General features: G+C 42.7%; 2 protein-coding genes across 6 annotated transcripts; both read left to right on the top strand.

Annotated features, from left to right (window-relative positions):
- The first annotated feature begins 4797 nt into the window (after positions 1-4797).
- LOC132766490 (transcription factor HES-2-like) lies at positions 4798-9446 on the top strand. Its single transcript, XM_060760846.2, has 4 exons — positions 4798-5081; positions 6274-6375; positions 7415-7493; positions 8821-9446. Exons 1-4 carry the CDS (start codon positions 4968-4970, stop codon positions 9105-9107), a joined length of 582 nt encoding a protein of 193 aa, XP_060616829.2. The 5' UTR covers positions 4798-4967; the 3' UTR covers positions 9108-9446.
- A 3424-nt stretch (positions 9447-12870) lies between these two features.
- On the top strand, positions 12871-21531 carry ING4 (inhibitor of growth family member 4). 5 transcript variants are annotated; one of them, XM_060762634.2, is made up of 8 exons: positions 12871-12959; positions 15931-16002; positions 16142-16308; positions 16551-16665; positions 17684-17789; positions 18148-18295; positions 19521-19582; positions 20821-21531. In XM_060762634.2, the coding sequence occupies exons 1-8, from the start codon at positions 12923-12925 to the stop codon at positions 20858-20860; spliced, it is 747 nt and encodes a 248-aa protein (XP_060618617.1). In that variant the 5' UTR covers positions 12871-12922; the 3' UTR covers positions 20861-21531. The 5 variants fall into 5 exon arrangements, with proteins under 5 accessions (XP_060618617.1, XP_060618620.1, XP_060618619.1 ...); XM_060762637.2 differs by having other exon boundaries at positions 17681-17777; positions 18151-18295; XM_060762636.2 differs by having other exon boundaries at positions 17681-17777.
- The last annotated feature ends 1042 nt before the right edge of the window (positions 21532-22573 follow it).

Below are 22573 nucleotides of genomic sequence, written 5' to 3'. Positions count from 1 at the left end.
GGATACTAGGATGCGTAACAATGGCTTCAAACTACAAGAAAGGATATTCCATCTGAACATTAGGAAGAACTTCCTGACTGTGAGAGCTGTTCAGCAGTGGAACTCTCTGCCCCAAAGTGTGGTGGAGACTCCTTCTTTGGAGGCTTTTAAGCAGAGGCTGGATGGCCATCTGTCGGGGATGCTTTGAATGCGATTTTCCTGCTTCTTGGCAGGGGGTTGGACTGGATGGCCCATGAGGTCTCTTCCAACTCTATGATTCTAAGTCGGATGTTTGTAACTCAGGGACTACCTGTATTCTTGTTCCAAAGCTTGGAGCTTTGCTTCTTAGATGATAAAATGTTCCGTTTTCCAGAAGGTTGTGGATTTTATCGTTTGCAGCTGTGTAGGCCTGAAGAGGTCAGCCTCTGAACGTTAGCAGGCGGCTAAGAACGGGCACCTTGGAAAATAGGTCACAGAAGCGGGGCTTATTTTATAAGGTGGTTGAGAACATACAGAAGTATTGCAATTGACATTTATTTTCAAGAGAGAAAGCAAGCTATAGGATGGCTTCTTGTATTTACTGCCTCTGAATCATCATCCCCGAATGTTGTCATGGTAACCGCCTGCCGTTGCCAAATCCGGAGATGGCAGCCAGGGAGGCAGGTGAAGAGGGTCAGAGAAAGGGATTGGGCAGGCAACAGAAGGACTGGTGGGGGATCAATAAAACACACTCCGTCATATCAATAAAGATGATTGGAGAGAAAGGAAGCAAAGTGTGACACCACGCTTGGAGTGAGGGGCAGCTGGAATGTCACTTAGGACAAACAAGAATGCAGCCCAGGTTGCGTTTCCTTTATCCAACATGCTTGGGACCAGAAGTGTTCAGATTTTAAAGTATTTTTGAATATCTTTATTTGCATATACTGTGCATACACAGTGAATGAGAGGTAGTGGAGAAAGGTGGTTACTCACACTGTTATCCAAAAAATCAGACCCTGATATTGAGCTAGAATTTGGAGCCAGACCCAACAATGGGAGTCCGATATTCTGGTGAGCGAAGAGAGAGAGAGACAAAAGAATTTTCCCTGATTTTTCCCAATAAATCTCACCAAAGTTGAAGAAAAGCCACCGAGTTGTATTTATTTCGTCCAGCTGGTATGGATGTCAAACTGCGATAGTTCATCAGGAGAGACATACATTCAATACATTGCAGTACATTTTTATAGAAAAACAGAGCTGTCAAAGTTCAAATTTCCTGCCCGCCCGCCTGCCTGCCTGCCCCCCCCCCCCCCCGCCACCTTGCCGGCATCCTCCTGATTGGCTGTCATCATCAGCTGGAGGGGAGGCGCGGCTGGCTTAGCCACGCCTCAGCCAATCAAAGAGCCAGCACCGCTTTGAGCTCTTGACCAATGAGAGCGGAGGAGGCGGCCCAAGAGAAAAACAATGAATCGAGAGTATTGATGAGTGGATTAAAATGACTGAATGTGTGTCCTGGTGGCCGGCAATAATCCGGAGATTTCTCAAGCCAGCCTAGCATTGTCCTGAAAGGTTGAAATATGCAAAAATGGCTGGCACGGCTGCCAAGCCCTGATATTCTTCTGTCTCGGATATGGATTAATTGATGTTATCAACGTGAGTTTCAGTCCAAGGGGAAATGACAATGAGAGGGAGACGGTTGGGACATCCTGATCGTCCCTGAAGGCAGGATGTCCCATTGTTGACAAGTGACCGGTTCACCATGGGGTACCTTCTTGGGTGGACATGCTCCGAGACCCAAAGACATACCATTGTTATTATCATGCAATGAGTCCTTGTTGGAAACCTTAAGTCAATAGGAATTTCCCTCAGGAAATAGGGAAGAGTTTCCCAAGGCTTGTGTCTTGCTGGGGTCACGAAAGGGTGGCTTTCCATATTTTTATATACAAACACACACATAGGGAATTCATAAGGTATACACAAGGGAGAAATGGGGAAAGGAAATTCATATAAGCCCATCCACCCACCAAAGTCCATATAGAGTCCAATATTGCGAAATCATATAGTCCCCAAGTCATGATGGGGATCTCGGCTAAGACTGGGAATGCTGCCTGATCTATAGCACATATCTTGACGCCCCCCCCCCCCCAGTTAATCTTCCATTGTATGTAACTGTGCCTTTTGTCAATTGGCCAGCACCCCCTTTGCTTAGCTGGCATTGGACCATCAGGGTTCATCAACCACCCATCAAACTTCATTCCACCCAGGCACACCCAGTTTCTGGGAAGGACTCACAACAGAAAAAAGACTTCAAATCCATTAATTTTATATTTATTTAGTGTCAGAAGTGAATTGAGGGTACAGTTATAATGTATTTAAAAACACAAAGTTAAACTTGGCATAAAATTAAATGTCCTTTGACCAGTAGCTGGCCATTTGGAGTGCCTCTGGTGTCGCTATGAGAAGGTACTCTATTGAGCATGTGGCAGGGCTCAAACTGCATTGTAGTAAGTGGTCTCTGGTTTGCTCTTCTCCGCACTCGCATGTCGGGTAGCTCTGCATCTTGTGATTCAGTGCCTTCCAAGTCGTCCAGCCTTCTGTGTACCCAGGGGAGCTTCTCATCTGGGATTAACCACTGATTGAGGTTCTGGGTTTTTGTCTGCCACTTTTAGACTCTCACTTGCTGAGGCATCCTGTGTGTATCTCTGTAGATCTTAGGAAGCTATTTCTTGATTTAAGGCATTGGCTTGCTGGTTGATATCTGAACAGAAGATGGGTCAGAGATGTCAATGCCTTGGTCCTTTCATTACAGGCTGCCATTTCCCGGCAGATGTCAGGTGGTGTAATACCGGCTAAAGAGTATAATTTCTCCAATGGTGTTGGCGTAAATATGCTGTGATAATGCAGTATCAGTGAATGACAGCTTATTAAATTCCTAGCCTCCCCTCTGATTGGCTCAGAGGCAGAAGCAGACTTGCGCTTCCTCCAATGGTAATTATACGTTTTTAATGGTTTTATATGATTTTAATATAATATTATGTTGAATGTTTTTAACTGTATTTTTATGAATGTATGGCATCAAATTCTGCCAATTCTGTAAGCCGCCTTGAGTCGCCGTAAGGCTGAGAAATGCCATAAACAAACAAACAAACAAACAAACAAGGCTGCAGATCCTAGCCGACACCCTCCAGGACCAATGTTTGGCAATTTAAAATGCAAGTGTGCCAGATGCTTCCCTGGCTTTCTGAACACTTTCCACTCTTTTAGCAAAGTAGCACTCATAACTGGGAATGGAAGGGAGGGGGAAAATCCAAGCAGATCCAGCTGCATCAACACTGGCAGTTCACTCTGTCACTGAAGCCCTCATAGCAGGGAAAGGAGGCTAATGGGCCACTACACACTCATACACATTTCCAGGGTGGGCACTCACTATGTGCGGGGTGGAAGGTGAGCAGGGTGTGGAGTGGCTAGAGCTCTGCAAGATCAAAGCTAGAGGCAGTGGTGGCAGAAGAAGAGGAAAAAGAGAAGGAGGGGAGAAAAAGAGAAGGAGGGGGGACACCCAAGGAGCAGGATCACTGAGCTTGTGGCAGCTGGATTCTCTTGGCTTTTATCTTTCTTCAACACACCACCCAATAAAGCTATTTCTAGTTCTGTGGAACTTATTGGAATCAGTCTTAGCAAGGCAGGATTTTCGGAAATGGTTATGAATGCTATTTTCAAAAAGGTTATGTGACCAGTGGTTTTCCAAAAGGTTATGATCTCTAACAAGGCCATGCCTTTCCAAAAAGTTATGGAGATTCACATTTTCCAAAAAGATTATCTACTTTAAATTGGATTATATGAGTGTCCACTGCCAGATAATCTGGAATAAGAAGATAATCTGGGACCAGATTCTGGGTTATAGGGTAGTGTAGATCCAGCTTGAGACAGGGGAGACAGAAGGCAGAAAATGAAGTCTTCATTCACCTAATTTTTATAAAAGTTATTCAAGTCTGTGTTGGTAGAACGCACATGGATACTATGGCATTCCCTGTGTCATTTCAGGTCCTACCATACAGATACCATATGATCTATTCTCCACTGACTTTGGTCCAATTTTAGTGGGTTTAACCGCTAAGTCGCTGATCAAAAGGTCAAAGGTTCAAATCCGGAGAGTGGCATGAGTCCTAGCTTCTGCCAACCCAGCAGTTCAAAAACATGCAAATGTGAGTATATCAATAGGTACTGCTCAGGTGGGAAGATAATGATGCTCCGTGCAGTCGTGCTGGCCACATGACCTTGGAGGTGTCTATGGACGACACCAGTTCTTCAGCTTATAAATGGAGATGAGCACGAAGCCCTAGAGTTGGACATGACTGGACTTAATGTCAGAGGATAACCAAAACCTTGGTCCAGTTTTGTCTGCTCTGCCTCTTCTGTTGATGGGGAGAGGCATGGGGAGGGAAAGAATGCTGGAGTGTTTTCCTTTCACAGATCTTGGAGTTGAAAACACAAGATCTGCCCTACATTACACTGACAACCTTATGAAACTACGGACAGGTCCAATTGTTCTGCTTCAAGAGAGTCGTCTCACCATTTAAAATTCTACCTCATCCCAAGTACAAACACAACACACACCACAGCAGCAACAGACACACACACCGTCTGTTGCTCAATTTCCATTTCAATAGCTTTTTTCCCTTTCTCTATTCATCTCTCTTCATGCTCTTTTTACTCTCTTTATCCTCAACGCTAAAGGAGCAGCTGGCGAGCCAGAAAAGAAGAGGCCCTTTTGAAATTCCCTCCAGGCTGTCTTCTCCTCTATTTATTGGTGTGCTGGGCCACCTCTCACATGCCACCACAGTCCTCCCTCACAAATACAAAAGGGCCCTTTAGCTTCTCATTGGCCGCTCCTATAGGCTGGGGCAACAGAGGGCAAAATGGGATTTGCAGACAATGTGACAGCTGCGTTGGGGCTGCCCTATAAATAAAGAAGGAGGGAAATTTGAAAATCCTATTGGAGAAACCGGAGGATGGACCTTGAGAGAGAAGTCAGTGAAACTTTGCAATCAAGGATGCAGGCACCAAGGGCATGTAGTGGGGTGAAGGCAAATCTAGAGCAGCCCAAACGCCTCGTGTACAAAAAGGTAAGATTTATTTCTTTTTAAAATAATTCATAAACAAAAAGGATGGAGAACTGAAGCTAGACTGGAAGGAGGTGCCTGTTAACAGTTTGGCTGCTGAGCTAGCTTCACTTGGGTGCAGCCAAAAGGGGAATTGAGACATCATTAAGGGTGGCACAGTGGCAGAAAACCAGCACCATGTTTGGGACAGAATAAAATAATAATAATAATAATAATAATAATAATAATAATAATAATAATAATAATAATATGCCGATACATCACACAGTCCTAGACACTTGGGAAGTGTCCAACGTATGATCCAATACAACAGCCAGCAGAGTGATCTTGTTTGCTGTGGACTTATCTTGTTGTGTTTCAAATAAATAAATAACAACAACAACAAAAGATTCTGGCACAAGCCAGTGAAGGTGATCCCAGTGGTGATAGGCACACTGGGTGCAGTGCCTAAAGACAATGGCCTGTACTTAAACACAATCGGTGCTGACAAAATTACCATTTGTCAGCTGCAAAAGGCCACCTTGCTGGGATCTGCACACATTATTCGCTGATACATCACCCCTCCTAAATACTTGGGAAGTGTCCGACGTGTGATCCAATACAACAGCCAGCAGAGTGACCTTGTTTGCTGTGTTCTAATCTTTTTGTGTTTCTCATACTACTACTACTACTAATAATAATAATAATAATAATAATAATAATAATAATTTATTTGTAGCCCGCCCTGTCTCCCTGTGGGGACTCAAGGCAGCTTACAGCAAAGTAAAACACATTGGCAAACATTCAATGCCAAAGGTACAAATAACAAATAAAAAACAGCTTAAATAAGCAAGACATGTGGCATAATGTAAAATAAACCACGTGTAGATCACGTATCTGACTGCCTTGTCAGATACAAATGTCCAAAATAATAATAATAATAATAATAATAATAATAATAATAATAATCTTGCATAACTTGCATTCTTTTCTATGAGGAATTTATAGGAGAATATCCCCTGGTTCTGGGGCCATGTTAATCATTGGAAGAGCCTTTGAAGAATGGCATTTAGATTTTCTGTTTGACACAGCCCTCAATGCCTTGGACTGGACAGGGCAATTGCTCTTCTGTTCTTATTCCCCACTTCTCTGATTCATCATGACAGACAGCTTCTCAGTCAGTTCTGCTATTAATGCAAACATTCTTCATCTCCAGATCATTAAACCGCTTATGGAAAAAAAACGAAGAGATCGCATTGCCCATTCTCTGAACCAGCTAAAGGCTCTGTTGCTAGATGTGCCCAATCAAGGCAACAAGGTAAGGACTGGGCAAGCAAAGTTCCCAAGACCCTGACACCTTCATCATGAGCCCTCATACACTGTGGACTTCAAGTGACATAGCCACATTTTCCTTCAATCCAGCGATCCCTGAAAACTGTAGTCTTGTGGGCTGGCCTATGGAAAGAGGGCATCCTTATTATTCAGACATTCTGCTTGATGGCTTTGCACATTATCTTCTCCACTACATTTCTCCTAACCATCACTGCTACTGCCATGCACGACCCAGTGAGATAGGCGACATCTCCGTCAGCTTCACTCCGGTTCCAATTTCATGCTTGTAAATGGTTTGAAGAGAAATCTTGTTTTTTTGCTAACCAGACGTTCGGGCTGCTCGAGAAGGGCTGTCACACAAATTGATTGGCACAAGGTCTCTAGTCCAAGGAGATATTTTGCTGCCAAATGACATGTACCAGATGGACAGGACACACTGAGCTGCGAAGACGAGAGACTGAGATGGAGAGAGGGAAATACACACACAGACTGAGATGGATATACACACTCAGACATGGAAATACAGAGAGACAGACAGAGAAGCAGATGGAAAGGAAGAAGGAAGAAAAAATGAGACATACAGAGAGAAACAATGATGGAAACAGACATACCTACACACACAGAGACAAGCACATATACATGCGTATACAATGATGGAAACAGACATACCTACACACACACACACACACACACACACAAACTGGGATTCGTGCACACACACACAGACACATACACAAAGACAGAGAACCACACTCATGCAACACCCGGCCTTTCTACACTGCCATATAAAATCCAGATTTTCTGCTTTGAACTGGATCATAAGTCAGTGTGGACTCATATAATCCAGTTCAAAGCAGATAATGTAGATGCTATGATTCTTGACCTGCCATTATGCATTGTGCATTGTGATCCACCCTGAGTCCCCCCCCCCCTCCCTTCAAGGTGAGAAGGGAGGAATATAAATACTGCAAATAAATAAATAAATAAATTCTTCAACTCCCTAAAGTACATTTTTCTCCCATAAGTCTTTTCCCAGTACTCGCACAGACAAGGCAGCTCTTCTTGAAATGACTGTGAAGCGGATCCAAACTTTGCAGCAAGCAGGTGAGAATTAAAGGTGGGAATGACATGGAATCAGGTGGGGGATCCTGATGCCCCAATCCATTCCCCAGATAACAGCTCCCCTTCCTCAGAATACCATTGTTAGGTGGTTCCCCCTGTTCTGAGATGCTTGTTTTAAGACTTAGGCCCCTTCTATACTGCCATATAATCCTGATTATCAAAGCAGATAAGCCCGATTATCTGCCTTGAACTGGCTTATGAGTCTACACTACCATATAATCCAGTTCAGATCAGATAATCTGGATTGAATATGGCAGTGTAGAAAGGGTCTAGGTTACCATCAGCAGGAGTTTTGGCTCTGCCACCCTACTTACCCGACACTGAATTTGGAAATCCCCATCCCTGCCCATACAGCAAAGAGTAATAACACTGGGAGCTGTTTCATATGGGAAGCTGAGTTTTACATAGGAATTGCCCTCCTAGGTTTTAATGCCTGGTAGTGTTCCTGCATCAGCTGACACAGTGGAGCTGCTCTCTCCTCTGTTTCATGCCTTTGAAGAAACTGAACAGAGAACAGATCCAGCCCAGATGAAATGGTACACCTGAATACTCTTTCTGGGTATAGCTCTGGAAAAAAACCTAAAACAGTCGTTCTCAACCTGTGGGTCCCCAGATGTTTTTGCCTTCAACTCCCAGAAATCCTAACAGCTGGTGAACTGGCTAGGATTTCTGGGGGTTGTAGGCCAAAACACCTGGGGATCCACAGGTTGAGAACCACTGCCCAAAAACTATGTGAATGCTTAAATCTTCTGAACTATAGTGGCCAAGCTACAATTATCTGTATGGGGTTCATACTGGTAGTGTGAGTGCAGACTTAAGGTTTCATAAGACAAAAATATACATGCAAATAGATTTGTTGGACTTTGAAGAGCAGGTGGAAACCACATCTAATTCAATAGCTTTGATTTGCTTAATCCTGGTAAAATTCATGTGTTCTTACTTCTAAAGGTGTATCATCTTAGGTTAGGTAAAGGTAAAGGTTTTCCCCTGACATTAACATAGGAATGTTGTCCAGTCGTGTCCAACTCTGGGGGTTGGTGCTCATCTCCATTTCTAAGCCAGAGTCAGTGTTGTCTGTAGACACCTCCAAGGTCATTTAGCCAAATTGACTGCATGGAGCACATTACCTTCCTGCCGGAGCAGTACCTATTGATCTACTCACATTTGCATGTTTTCGAATTGCTAGGTTGGCAGAAGCTAAGGCTGACAGCTTATACCACTCCCCGGAAGCTTATACCACTCCCCGGATTTGAACCTGTGACCTTTCGGTCAACAACTCTTTGATTTTGTTTGTTCTTTCTTTTCACAGTGGCAGATGACAGGGGCTTCCAGAGTGGATGCTTGCATTGTGCCTCCTTTGCTCAAGCAACCATCTCAGAAAGACAGGCATACCTAGAACCTCCCAGTCAACCCATTTCCAGTAATGAGACCTTCTCACTGGTATCTACTTCTCAAGTCTCTGGCCTAGAAAATATCTCAAGCTGGAATGAAGAGAAGGAGCCTTTCCGCAGCCTCCAGTGTCCTGGAAAATCAGCTTCCTCCGTGGTTCTAAGCAAAACTGGGTCTCAAGGATTCTGGAGACCCTGGTCTACCTGAGTCTTGTATATATTTTTGAAAGCCCATGACTGAAGGAAAAAATGTAAATAGTATCCTGCCAGGACTATAGTCTCTAATTTATTTGGTATTTGGAAAACAATGTTAGAGAAAGCATGTACGTCTTGTTCTTGTCTCATGTCTTAAGCACCATTACTTGTCTGCACACAAGTATGTTTTTCTGTGTTTCTTCATGTGTTGCTATTTTATACTGATTTTTATTGAAAACAAATAACATATTTGAACAGATAATAAATGTCTATTATAGGCTTACAATATAAGATATTTCTATATTATCTTTTCACATTCTTTACAGATTTATTCGTATTACATTTTGTATTTTTTCTCCCTCTCCTCCCACTACCCTTCCTTACCCTTCCCACCACTTTTCTCTCTATATCTTTATTTTTAACCACGAAAACAACCTTTTTAATCTTAGTACAATATCAGTGGCTTCCCCTTCTTCTACCCATTTCATATATGTTGCCCGTTTCTCTTTAATTTCTTCTGTTTTGTCCTCCCGTGAACCTTCTTGGGTTATACATGCAATAATATCTGATTGGACTTTCTCAAATAAATAGTTATTCCAATTTTCCATATTCCATTTTTTTCATTTCTCCATACCCAGGCTATTACCGCCTTTCCTGCTAAGACCATTGGTTTAAATAGGTCTTGGTTCTTCGCAGCAATGTTTTTATTCCCTGTAATTGCCATTAATATAAATTCCATATTGATTTGAATTGTTGTTTTGAAAAGTTTCCCCATTTAATGTTTTTCATATGTTTTACATTACAAAAATGAAGAAATTGTGTGTAAAGGATCATCTAGTAACTTGTAGTGTTTAAAACAGGTTGAGCATCCCATATCCACAATTCAAAAATTCTCTCAGAATCCACAATTATTCACATGGGTAACCGAGATAGCAACACCTTTGTTTTCTCAGTTGTTGTAGGTTTTTCGGGCTCTATGGCCATGTTCCAGAAGCATTCTCTCCTGACGTTTTGGCTGCATCTGTGGCAGGCATCCTCAGAGGTTGTGAAGTCTGTTGGAAACTAGGAAAATTGGGTTTATATATCTGTGGTGCTCTGCTATGGCTGACTTTTCTGGTTGCCATGGCAGAGCACCTGATGAACCAACCTGAACATAACATATAATTTGAGAACACAGAAATGCTGAAACACTCTAACAACCACCATGTCAGGCTCCACAGAGAAGCCATTGAAATCTACAAGCATGTGGACAATTTCAACAGAAAGGAGGAAACCATGAAAATGAACAAAATTTGGCTACCAGTATTAAAAAAAACTATAAAATTATAACATTAAATAAAGAACAATACTCAAACACAGGGGAACTCCAGACACGAAACAATCAGAGACAGCTAATCACTTCTCAACAAAGGACTCCCCCAGGCACTAACAATCCACACTTAAAAAACTGTCAGGTCATCAAATGCTAACCAAATGCTAGCTCCAACAAACAAGGGTTTTTTCTCCCACCCTAGACTTTCCACAGATATATAAACCCAATTTTCCTAGTTCCCAACAGATCTCACAACCTCTGAGGATGTCTGGCATACATGCAGGCGAAATGTCAGGAAAGAATGCATCTAGAACATGGCCATATAGCCCAAAAAACCTACAACAGCCCAGTGATTCTGGCCATGAAAGCCTTCAACAATACCTTTGTTTTCTAATGGTTCGACCTACAAAAACTTTTGTTTATGGCACAAGATGAAGAGGAACTGTTAGTTAATACCCTTTGGGTCCAATTGCTTAAGCAATTACATTTTAATAGTAGCATTGCCTAGCCCACACTTGCTTAGCTTGCATGCGAGAAGGTCATGGGGGACTTTGTCAGAGGCCTTACTGAAATCATGATATGCTGCCCCCACACCATTCCCTGCATCTACCAAGCTTGTAATTCTATCCAAAAAAAAAAAGATAACATTAGTATGGCACGACTTGTTTTTCCGAAATCCGTGTTGACATTTAGAAATCACAGCATTCCTTTCTAAGTGATTGCAGACTGTCTCCTTAATGATCTGCTCCAGAATCTTTCCTGGTATTAATGTCAGCCTGACTGGGTGGTAACTGTTTGGGTCATCCTTTTTCCCTTTGAAGAGAGGGACAACATTTGCTCTCCTCCAGTCTGCTGGGATGTCTCATGTTCTCCAAGGGCCCTTCCACACAGCCCTATATCCCAGAATATCAAGGTAGAAAATCCCACATTATCTGAGTGTGGACTCAGATAACCCGGTTCAAAGCAGATATTGTGGGATTTTCTGCCTTGATATTCTGGGATATAGGGCTGTGTGGAAGGGTCCTCAGATAACCCAGGGCCCTTCCACAAATCTATGTTGTTGTATATTCGTTCAGTTGCTTCCGACTCTTCGTGACCTCATGGACCAACCCACGCCAGAGCTTTCTGTTGGCTGTCACCACCTCCAGCTCTTCAGGGTCAATCCAGTCACTTCAAGGATGCCATCCATCCATCTTGCCCTTGGTCGGCCCCTCTTCCTATTTCCTTCCATTTTCCCCAGCATAATTGTCTTCTCCAAGCTTTCCTGTCTTCGCATTATGTGGCCAAAGTACTTCATCTTTGCCTCTAATATCCTTCCCTCCAATGAGCAGTCGGGCTTTATTTCCTGGAGGATGGACTGGTTAGATCTTCTCGCGGTTCAAGGCACTCTCAGCACTTTCCTCCAACACCACAGTTCAAAAGCATAAATCTTCATTCTGTCTTCCTTATGGTCCAGCTCTCACATCCGTAGGTGACTATGGGGAATACCATTGCTTTAACTATGCGGATCTTGCTTGCCATTGTGATGTCTCTACTCTTTGCTATTTTATCGAGATTGGTCATTGCTCTCCTCCCAAGAAGTAAATGTCTTCTGATTTCCTGGCTGCTGTCTGCATCTGCAGTCATCTTTGCACCTAGAAATACAAAGTCTGTCACAGCCTCCACGTTTTCTCCCTCTATTTGACAGTTATCAATCAGTCCGATTGCTATAATCTTGGTTTTTTTTTATGTTTAACTGCAACCCAGCTTTTGTGCTTTCTTCTTCCACCTTGATTAGAAGGCTTCTCAGCTCCTCCTCGCTTTCAGCCATCAACTATATATACCCAGATTATCAAGGCAGAATAATCCACATTATCTGCTTTGAACTGGGTATATACGTGTCAGGAGCAAATTGAGAAACATCAAGTTGCTTCTGGTGTGAGAGAATTGGTCGTCTGCAAGAGTGTTGCCCAGCGGATGCCAGGATGTTTTTGATGTTGTATCATCCTTGTGGGAGGCTTCTCTCATATCCCCACACGGGGAGCTGGAGCTGACAGAGGGAGCTCATCTGTACTCTCCCCAGATTTGAATCTGTGACCTGTCGGTCTTCAGTCCTGCTGGTACCCATTGCAACACTGGTGGCTCCTTGAACTGGGTTATCTGAGTCCACACTGCCATATAATCCAGGTCAGTGTGGATTTTATGCAGCTGTGTGGAAGGGCCCAATGTCTGCAAAGTCCCTTTTCTGAAATGTTTTTCAGAAATGTTTTCTTTAAGGTATGTATCCACTTTAATAATAATAATAATAATAATAATAACCCGATTGTACTAATCAGGGAAAGAAGAAAACGTTGGCCTTCCCCGCCTCCCTTTTGCCCAGCCAGGTCTTCAGGTTCAGTTCTGCTTACCACTCAGGAGCAAAGCCCAAACCGGGCGGAAGTGAGCCGAAGCCCCTTCCGGAAGTCGGCCTGATTGAGGGCGGAAATGACGTTAGGGCGGGAAGCGGGAGGAGTTTGGGCGCTTGGCCGAAACCCAAGATGGCGGCGGGGATGTACCTGGAGCACTACCTCGACAGTAAGCGCGGGAACGGAGCGGGAGGAGGGCCGAGGGCCAGGCGGCGGAGGAGCCCTGGAAGCCAAAGGCCGCCTCGGGAGGAGGAGGAAGAGGAGGGGGCGCGCCTCGTTCATCATTCACACGTTATGCGTGTTACCCACATGCGAGCCTGACCCAAAGGGCCCCTGAATGAAGCGCTGTGGCCAATTGACAGCCTTGGTCTGCCAGGACCCCTGCGTTACGCCCATGCCTACGTTTAAGGGCCCTTCCACACAGCCCCATCACCCAGAATATCAAGGCAGAACATCCCACAATATCTGCTTTGAACTGGGTTATCAGAGTCCACACTGCCAGATATTCCAGTTCAAAGAAGATAATGTGGAGTTTTATTCAGCTGTGTGGAAGAGACTTAGATAACTTAGGGCCCTTCCACACAGCCAAAATATCAAGGCGGAAAATCCCACAATATCTTCTTTGAACTGGGTTTCTTGAGTCCACACTGCCATATATTCCAGTTCAAAGCAGATGATGTGGGATTTTATTCAGCTTTGTGGAAGGGGCCTTAGGTAACTTAGGGTCCTTCCACACAGCCATGTCACCCAAAATATCTGCTTTGAACTGGGTTATCTGAGTCCACACTGCCAGATATTCCAATTCAAAACAGAAAACGTGGGGTTTTATTCGGCTATGTGGAGAGCGCCTCAGTTGTTAGGTTTTATTAAACCGTGCAATGTATTTAAGTGTACATTTCCAGCGAATAAAATTATAATGTTGCATCACACCCATTCTTTCCCTCCTATTATTTTCCCCTTCAAATCATCTTGTGGCCAAAAGAAGGACTTCAATGAGTAATTGCTTGATAATGAAATGAACATTATTTTAAATGGTTAAGCTTTTACAAAATTATTGCTTCTTCCACAGCTCCATACTTTTGTTTACTTCTAACTGAGAGATGACAGAACATTACAGCAGTATTAATAGTAGTAGTTTCATTTATTCCTTTGTCCAATTTGTCATCAATCCACTTCTTTCATCTTTGCACAAATCTACAATTTGTCAAAATATATGATCCTGTGCTGTTCTTTTCCATTTTTGGCTGAATAGCTTAAATTCAGATAAATTTGTGTTGTTGAAGGCTTTCATGGCCGGAATCACTGGGTTGCTGTGAATTTTCCAGGCTCTATGGCCATGTTCCAGAAGCATTCTCTCCTAATGTTTCACCCACCTCTATGGCAGGCATCCTTAGAGGTTCCAGGTCTGTTGGAAACTAGGCAAGTGGGGTTTATATATCTGTGGAATTTCCAGGGTGGGAAAAGAACCCTTGTCTGCTTGAGGCAAGTGTGAATGTTTCAAGTGGCCACCTTGATTAGCATTAGGCCCTGGTGGCAGAATGGGTTAAACCCTTGTGCCAGGAGGATTGCTGATTGAAAGGTCGATGGTTCGAATCCAGGGAGTGGGTTGAGCTCCTGGCTGTCAGCTCCAACTTCTCATCCAGGGACATGAGAGAAGCCTCTCACATCCGGGCATCCCCTGGGCAACGTCCTTGCAGACGGCCAATTCTCTCACACCAGAAGCAATTCGCAGTTTCTCAAGTTGCGCCTGACACAGAAAAAAAACTTACTTTAGATCTCACTTCCACAGACCACTGCGACCCCCACGAATAACAGACCTGGACCAAACTTGGCACACAGACTCCTCCCTCATGTCCCACTTTACACCCTGGTGTGGTTTGGGGTAGGATGAACCATGGATGATGGTAAAGAGTAAGATAAGTTAGTCCAGGTGAAGGTGACACAGAGAAAAGGGAAAGAGATATGGGTGAAAAAAAGCTTAAAATATTAAAATAATTTGAAACATGGTATTAGAACTATAAGTGCAGTATACTTTAGATGGGGAAAGTTTTAAACGAAATTAAGTGCTTCTTTATTATAACAGCTATCATTTTTGTGTTATCAAGCATATATAATGATTGTATCTTTGTTGACTTTACTTGTTGACCTTAATTATATATTGAGAAAACTCCGTACTACGATGTACTTTCTTGATGCAGATACAGTTTTAATATATTCTTCTTGATTATTTTGTTGGTTACTATATTTTAAATTTTGTCTTTTGAATTATTTATATATATATATATATATATATATGAATGAGAACATTGGCTGGATAGGCCTGTTCGTGTTCATTATATTTAGAAACAAAACACTAGTGTGTTGCCTTTTCAGTTGCATTTGAAAGGTGTGCATCAATGTCATATGCAGTGAGTGTACATCCAAATAACACAATGTAACACGATTTTTGTTCCTGGGTTCAGTCATTTCAGACATTTATTTAATTGTTTCTATCATTAAAACATTTAAACAGGGAATAACATTTTCTTACATAGTGTAATAGAAAATATGATTGAGGCAAGCATACATTTATAAGCTTGGTATCATTAAAACATGGGGAAAGGTTATTAAACTGCAAAAACCGATTTGGAGGGACATCCTGAAGCACATTTTGCTATTGTTTTTCATTGAATATCTCATTGAGTCTCAATTCAAACTAGTTTGTGGCAGCCACAAAAACAATGTTTCTGGAGTAGACAACTACTTTCAAAGTAAGTACCATACAATTAAACAGGGAATAACATTTTGTTACATAGTGTAACAAAATGTACATAGTGTTACATTTTCTTACATAGTGTAATAGAAAATGTGATTGAGGCAAGCATACATGTATAAGCTTGGTAGTCAGACATCCGAGAACTCTCTTGCAGAATATGTGTACAGTGAGAAAATCTGGGTTTGCCAACATTCATTGTGTGGAGTAGATCTTTGGTGCTTTTATCACTAAGCTTTTTGAATGTATATGGTCTTAACGTCCCAGTGGCTGTTCAGTCAATTCAGAATTGATGTTGGTCATTCTATAACAAAGTATGTGTGATGGTTCTGTAAGATCCTATCTGGATGGTTGCCTTCTGTGTTTCATAGTCCTTTCCTTTTTCTAGGTATTGAGAATTTGCCATTTGAGCTGCAGAGAAACTTCCAACTTATGCGAGATCTCGACCAACGAACAGAAGGTGAGTTTGGGGGCCTTGCTGGGAGCAGCCAATTCAAAATGACTGCTGTGTTATCGTTATTGTATGTATGTCTCTGTTTGATCTGCCATTGTGCCAAAGTTGCCTCTGTTAAAACCCTTTGTCATGCCTTTGGTTTCAGATCTTAAATCAGAGATTGATAAATTGGCCACTGAGTACATCAGCAATGCACGGACATTGTCTTCAGAGGAGAAACTGGGCCTTCTCAAGCAAATCCAAGAAGCTTATGGGAAGTGCAAGGAGTTTGGGGATGACAAAGTGCAGCTCGCTATGCAGACCTATGAGATGGTAAGAGGCATGGCAGAAGGGGATCCACGGGTTTGAAGAGGTGGGATCTGATGGGTGGTCTTTTATTAATGCAAGAACCTTCAGATTATGTGAAAACTTTCCTCTTTGACCTAGTTGAGTTCTTGTCCTACTAAACATTTAATGCCACTAGTATCTCAGCCTCATCCACTCCCTGGTTTTCCTCCTGGTTGCTTGGGACATCTTAGCTCAATTACTTGTTCTGTCTTTTAATATGTTTGCAGGTAGATAAGCATATCCGACGGTTAGACACAGATCTTGCCCGATTTGAAGCTGACCTGAAAGAGAAACAAATTGAATCAAGTGATTATGACAGCTCATCCAGCAAAGGCAAAAAAAGTGAGCCGGGAATTCCTGTTTGTGTACACTTTGGTTGGACTTTAGGGAGGTGGTAGGAAGATGGGATGTATGAGATGTCCTGTAACAGTATAATTTCAAACTTTGAGATAAATCGAATATATATATATATATATATTGAAGTTGGCTACATTATATTGCAGGGGTCCCTAAGCTAAGGTCCAGGAGCCAGATATGGCCCTCCAAGGTCATTTACCTGGCCCTCACTCAGGGTCAACTTAAGTCTGAAATGACTTAAAAGCACACAACAACAACAATTCTATCTCATCAGCCAAAAGCAGGCCAACACTTTCCATTGAAATACTCAAAAGTTTATATTTGTTAAAATTGTTCTCAATTTTAATTATTGTATTGTTTTTAAGTGTTTTTGCACTACAAATGAGATATGTGCAGTGCGCATAGGAATTCATTAATGCTTTTTTCAAATTATCATCTGGACCTCCAACCGTTTGAGGGACTGTGACCTGGCCCTCTGTTTAAAAAGTTTTAGGACCCCTGTTATTTTGTCTTGAGTTGAAGCTGAGGGTATTAATCCAAAGAAGGTATGACATATGATTGGTAAGAGTATTTAACTTGAATTGGGTGTATCTGAGTTCAGAATTTTACTCAAGGAGGATACTGGGTAACAACCAGTCACAATCTTTCATCCTAGTCTTTTCATCCTATCATCTCTCTGAGTGGTGTGTTATAAAAGCATACTAAAAAGGCAAAGGTTTCCCCTTGACATTAAGTTTAGTCCTATTCGACTTTGAGGGGTGGTGCTCATCTCTATGTTTAAGCCAAAGACACCTCCAAGGTCATGTGGCCAGCATGATTGCATGGAGCACCAGTACCTGTTGATCTATTCACATTTGCATGTTTTCAAACTGCTAGATTGGCAGAAGCTGGGGCTAACATTGGGAGCCCACCCCACACTAGTTAAGCATATAAATGCTATATATCTGATGGAGAAATTATATTTGCTACTCCCTTTCTATATTGTATATTGTGTGCACAGAAGGCCGGGCCCAGAAAGAGAAGAAAGCCGCCCGTGCCCGCTCCAAGGGAAAGAATTCGGATGAGGAGGCACCAAAGACAGCACAAAAGAAGCTGAAGTTAGTGCGCACGTGAGTGACTGGGAAGATGCGGCAGCCTTAGGCCTGACTAGTTCATGCCCATATGTACAGCCTGAGCTCCCCTAAGATCAGATCTCCATTTTAATCCAGTCTAGTACATGCTTCTTGTTTTGTTTTCCCTGTGACTAGAAATTCTCTTTGACTGGGATGTGGGAAGAGGTGAAGATCTAACAGGCCAGGTTGTGGGAAATGTCAATCTGGCAAGTTCTTGAACTCTCTGGGAGGTTAAAGTAGCAGATTCTGTGGTGAGGTGAGATGGAAGGTAGCTTTCACCTGCAGGGATTTCACTGTGCAAGTGGTGAGGACCGGTTGTCATTGACTACCTTAACTGTGCTTTCCCCCCTTGAAGCAGCACTGAGTATGGGATGCCTTCAGTTACCTTCGGCAACGTGCACCCCTCTGACGTACTGGACATGCCTGTGGATCCCAATGAGCCTACCTATTGCCTCTGCCACCAGGTCTCCTATGGGGAGATGATTGGTTGCGACAACCCAGATGTAAGAGACTTTTGGGGGTTGGGGGGAAGGAGTGGGAGTTGGGTGGTAAATGCTGTTTTTTCCCCTCTTGTTTAGGGAACAGTAAATAGTTGCAAATGTGAGTGCATACATCACATTTTTGGCAATATCTGGGATTCTAAAACTTGTAACAAATTGACATATTATGTAGTAATAATAATCATAATAATATTTATTATCTGCCTGTCTTTTTGACTCGAAGCAAGGCACAACATAGTCATATCTATAAAAGCACATATTAAAACGTTGTTAAAATAGACCCATAAATGCATATATTAAAACAGACACATTAAAATACATGAGACAAAAGTTAAAACACAATAAACAATTATTTTTAAAATCAAAAATTAAAATTGGGTAGTCCTGCTGGAAGAGATAGGTCTTCAGCTGTGTTTTAAATTCTACAGTTCCGTTAGCTATTAAATCTTTTGTGGCTGGTCATTCCACAGTTATAGTGTGATCTAGTACTACAGTTCACACCATTCAACATTATCCCCCAACTCTTTATTTTGTGAGATAAACTGCCCCATCACTCTATAACTATTACAACCGCCTCCTATGGAATCATGGAGTTGACAGCTTGAGTTTTCTAAAGCATGGGATAATCAGGGTTTTGCCAATTCTTTCCTCTGAAATGTAGCCTACAGCACTTTGTATTCATTGATGGTCCAGGATCTCCCATTTGAGTCTGCCTGAGACCAGAGATCCTCAAGAGGGGTCCTTTTACAGGCACAACTGATGCAAATGTGTGATAAGACTTCCTTGGTGGCTGCCCCAGGCTCAGGAACTTCTTTCTCGGGGAGGCTAGAACGGCCCCTTTCTTGCAGTCATTCCAGCAGCAGACTTTTTCATTCCAACAGGCTGTTGAGGTTCAAGTACTGCATTTATTGTTTCAACTAGTCAGTTTTTAAAACTTTCCATCATCTAAATCAGTGGTTCTCAGCCTGTGGGTCCCCAGATGTTTTGGCCTTCAACTCCCAGAAATCCTAACAGCTGGTAAACTATCTGGGATTTCTGGGAATTGTAGGTCGAAACACCTGGGGACCCACAGGTTGAGAACCACCGATCTAGATTGTATGTCTTAAACTGCTTTTCAGTGCTAGTAGCTTAGTTCCAGTTTTTGGTGACAGAGAGGATATAAAACTAGTAGTTGTGGTGGTGGGAGTAGTATTAATAAAAGCAGCAATGTCTTTATACTCTTCTCTAGTGCTCAATCGAATGGTTCCATTTTGCTTGTGTGGGCTTGACGACAAAACCAAGAGGGAAATGGTGAGTAACCAGCTCTCCATCTACATGATAGTTTTTTAAAAAATGCAAACTCACTGTTCTCTGGGGGATCTAAGATACTGAAATTCTTGCCTTTGACAGTGGGAAGACCATTCAGAAGAGCTAACAATATCTATAAGGGAAAGGTCTCTTATTTCAACATTCTCTGTAAAGGCATTGCAAATGGGGAGTCCTGTAGATTTCCTGTTATTGAGAGCTGGGCTGCCTTTGTCTGAACTGGAGGCCAGGCTTTAACCTTATTGCAAAATTGTTCATAGTTAGTTCCTGTATCCTGCTTTCCCCCCTTACATTAGTCATTCACTTCTGTAGATCAATAATTGAGTGTGGTGTAGTGGTTTGAGGGTTGGATGAGAACACTGAAAAAACAGGGTTCAAATCTCCATTGGCTGCGGAAATCCACTGGTGACCTTGGGCAAGTGACACTCAACTCCAAAAGAAGGCAAGTGACACTCAACTCCAAAAGAAGGCAAGGGACACCTCCCTTTTGAACAAATACTGCCAAGAACATTTCAAAAGTCAGGCATGGGCAAACTTCAGCCCTCCAGGTGTTTTGGACTTCAACTTCCAGAATTGTGGGAGCTGAAGTCCAAAACACCCGGAGGACTGAAGTTTGCTCATGCCTGGTATAGTCCCATTCTCTTTGTTCAGGCCTTAGTAAAGGTTTTCCCTGACATTAAGTCTAATTGTGTCCAACTCTGGGGAGTAGTGCTCATCTCCATTTCTAAGCCAAAGACCCGGCATTGTCCGTAGACACCTAGGCCAGTATGACTGCATGGAACGCCGTTTCCTTCCTGCAGAAGCGGTACCTACTCACATTTGCATGTTTCCAAACTGCTAGGTTGGCAGAAGCTGGGCCTAACAGCGTGAGCTCATCCTGCTCCCCAGATTCGAACCAACAACCTTTTGGTCAGCAAGTTCAGCAGCTCAGCGGTTTAACCTGCTGTGCCACCAGGGGGCCCTTTATAGAGACGTTAATTCTTATTTATTTTAATTTTTCTAGGTTTCCCTTGTCTTCTGTCTGTTTTACTTAAATCTGTATTCTAAAAGGGCCTCACAGGTTTTTAACAAGGCCCATAATTTAAGAAAATAAATGAAAAGAATCATATTAAGATATTTCACTCCTGCAGAGCTCTAGTTTTTAATTGTATTTTAATACAATACAGCACCTTCCCTGAAATGCTATTTGTGTGTCACTTACTTCGCTTGTCTTTCTGCTACAGGTTCTGTCCTCGCTGTTCCCAGGAGAGGAAGAAGAAATAAAAACCAAGTCTTCTAGGGTTCTGATACTGGTGTTAGAGCAGCCAACTCTGCTCCTGGACTTCAGCGCTCTTTTCCCCAGTTTGTGGGGCCTCATAGTTAGGGGGGGTCTCACCTTTGGTGAGGAGAGTTACCTGTGAATGGTTTGTACCTATACGATGGTCCCCTTGTGTGTGTACTGCAACACTCGCCGCTTGCTCTTGGAGGCAGATGGAGTAAGCCCTCTTCTTTTCTACAGCCTTATACCCTCCCCAGGTTTCCTCTAAAGGAAAACAGGACTTATTGGTGGGGGAAGGAATGATGCCTGGATATCTAAAGAAGAACAAAATGTTCCCTCCAGATTTCCTAAGCTGTGCCTCGGAATGGGGGCAGCAGAGCCAGCCCTTTTGCCAGTAAGCGATTTAAGAAGATGGGCCTCTTATTCTTTCTCCCCATCCCACAACATTCCATTTTCCAAAGGGAGAGGAATGGTTTAGAACCATCTGGAATCGTGTCTCGTCTTCTACAATGGATGATCCCTTCTATGAGGCGAGAGTTCTGTGCTGCCTGCTGAATGGAAAGTTAATGGATTTTGTAAAGGAGGCCAGTCAGTCTCCCTCCTCTTTTGGTGGTGCTTTTTTGAGGGGAAACCCTTTGTAACATATGGCATTAAATAAATAAAACCAATTCAACAAGTGTTGGTGTGCTTTTCAATTTAGAGTAGATAGCCTATGATCAGCAATAATTTTTTGACAAGGAAATGTCCTTTTGGGTTAGTTTTTTCTGTGATAATTTGATTCTGAAAATATCTATATGCAGGTAGGTCCAGGTTTAAGGGCAAGATAAGGCAGAAAAAAATGAAATGCAAAGAATGGGGGATGTGTGGCTCGAGAGCAGTACATATGAAAAAGATCTTGGAGTCCTCGTAGACAACATGTTAAACATGAGCCAACAATGTGATGCAACGGCAAAAAAAAGCCAATGGGATTTTGGCCTGCATCAGTAGGATTATAGTGTCTCAATCCAGGGAAGTCATGCTCCCCCTCTATTCTGCCTTGTTTGGACCACAGCTGGAATACTGTGTCCAATTCTGGGCACCACAATTGAAAGGAGATGTTGATAAGCTGGAATGTGTCCAGAGGAGGGTGACTAAAATGATCAAGGGTCTGGAGAACAAGCCCTATGAGGAGAGGCTTAAAGAGCTGGACATGTTTAGCCTACAGAAGAGAAGGCTAAGAGGAGACATGATAGCCATGTATAAATATGTGAGGGGAAGTCACAGGGAGGAGAGAGCAAGCTTGTTTTGTGCTGCCCTGGAGACTAGGATGCTGAACGATGGCTTCAAACTACAAAAAAGGAGATTAAATCTGAACATTAGGAATAACTTTCTGACTGAGAGCTGTTCAGCAGTGGAACTCTCTGCCCTGGAGTGTGGTGGAGGGTCCTTCTTTGGAGGCTTTCAAATAGGCTGGATGGCCATTTGTCAGGGTGCTTTGAATTTGATTCTCCTGCTTCTTGGCAGGGGGTTGCACTGGATGGCCCATGAGGTCTCTTCCAACTCTAAGATTCTATATGTTCTGTGGGTTTGTTCTTCAATTGTATGAAAATTGGAACATGTACATTTTTCAAGTGTAACTCCAGCCAAATACATTTTGCATAGCATAGGGAATAGTTACCATCCCTGTGCCATTTCTTTTGTTGTCTGTGTCCCTATTCAGAAAATTTCACCTCACTTTC

This window comes from Anolis sagrei, chromosome 2, assembly GCF_037176765.1.
Source record: "Anolis sagrei isolate rAnoSag1 chromosome 2, rAnoSag1.mat, whole genome shotgun sequence".
NCBI classification, from domain to species: domain Eukaryota; kingdom Metazoa; phylum Chordata; class Lepidosauria; order Squamata; family Dactyloidae; genus Anolis; species Anolis sagrei.
This window is presented reverse-complemented; position numbering and strand designations above follow the sequence as displayed.

Bases quoted from the DNA above. Each gene is read 5' to 3' on its own strand.
- LOC132766490 (XM_060760846.2), top strand. From the start codon at position 4,968: ATGGACCTTGAGAGAGAAGTCAGTGAAACTTTGCAATCAAGGATGCAG. The intron at 5,082-6,273 runs GTAAGATTTATT...CTTCATCTCCAG, and splicing joins AACGCCTCGTGTACAAAAAG to ATCATTAAACCGCTTATGGA. The intron at 6,376-7,414 runs GTAAGGACTGGG...TTCTCCCATAAG, and splicing joins TGCCCAATCAAGGCAACAAG to TCTTTTCCCAGTACTCGCAC.
- ING4 (XM_060762633.2), top strand. From the start codon at position 12,923: ATGGCGGCGGGGATGTACCTGGAGCACTACCTCGACA. The intron at 12,960-15,930 runs GTAAGCGCGGGA...TCCTTTTTCTAG, and splicing joins CCTGGAGCACTACCTCGACA to GTATTGAGAATTTGCCATTT. The intron at 16,003-16,141 runs GTGAGTTTGGGG...CTTTGGTTTCAG, and splicing joins TCTCGACCAACGAACAGAAG to ATCTTAAATCAGAGATTGAT.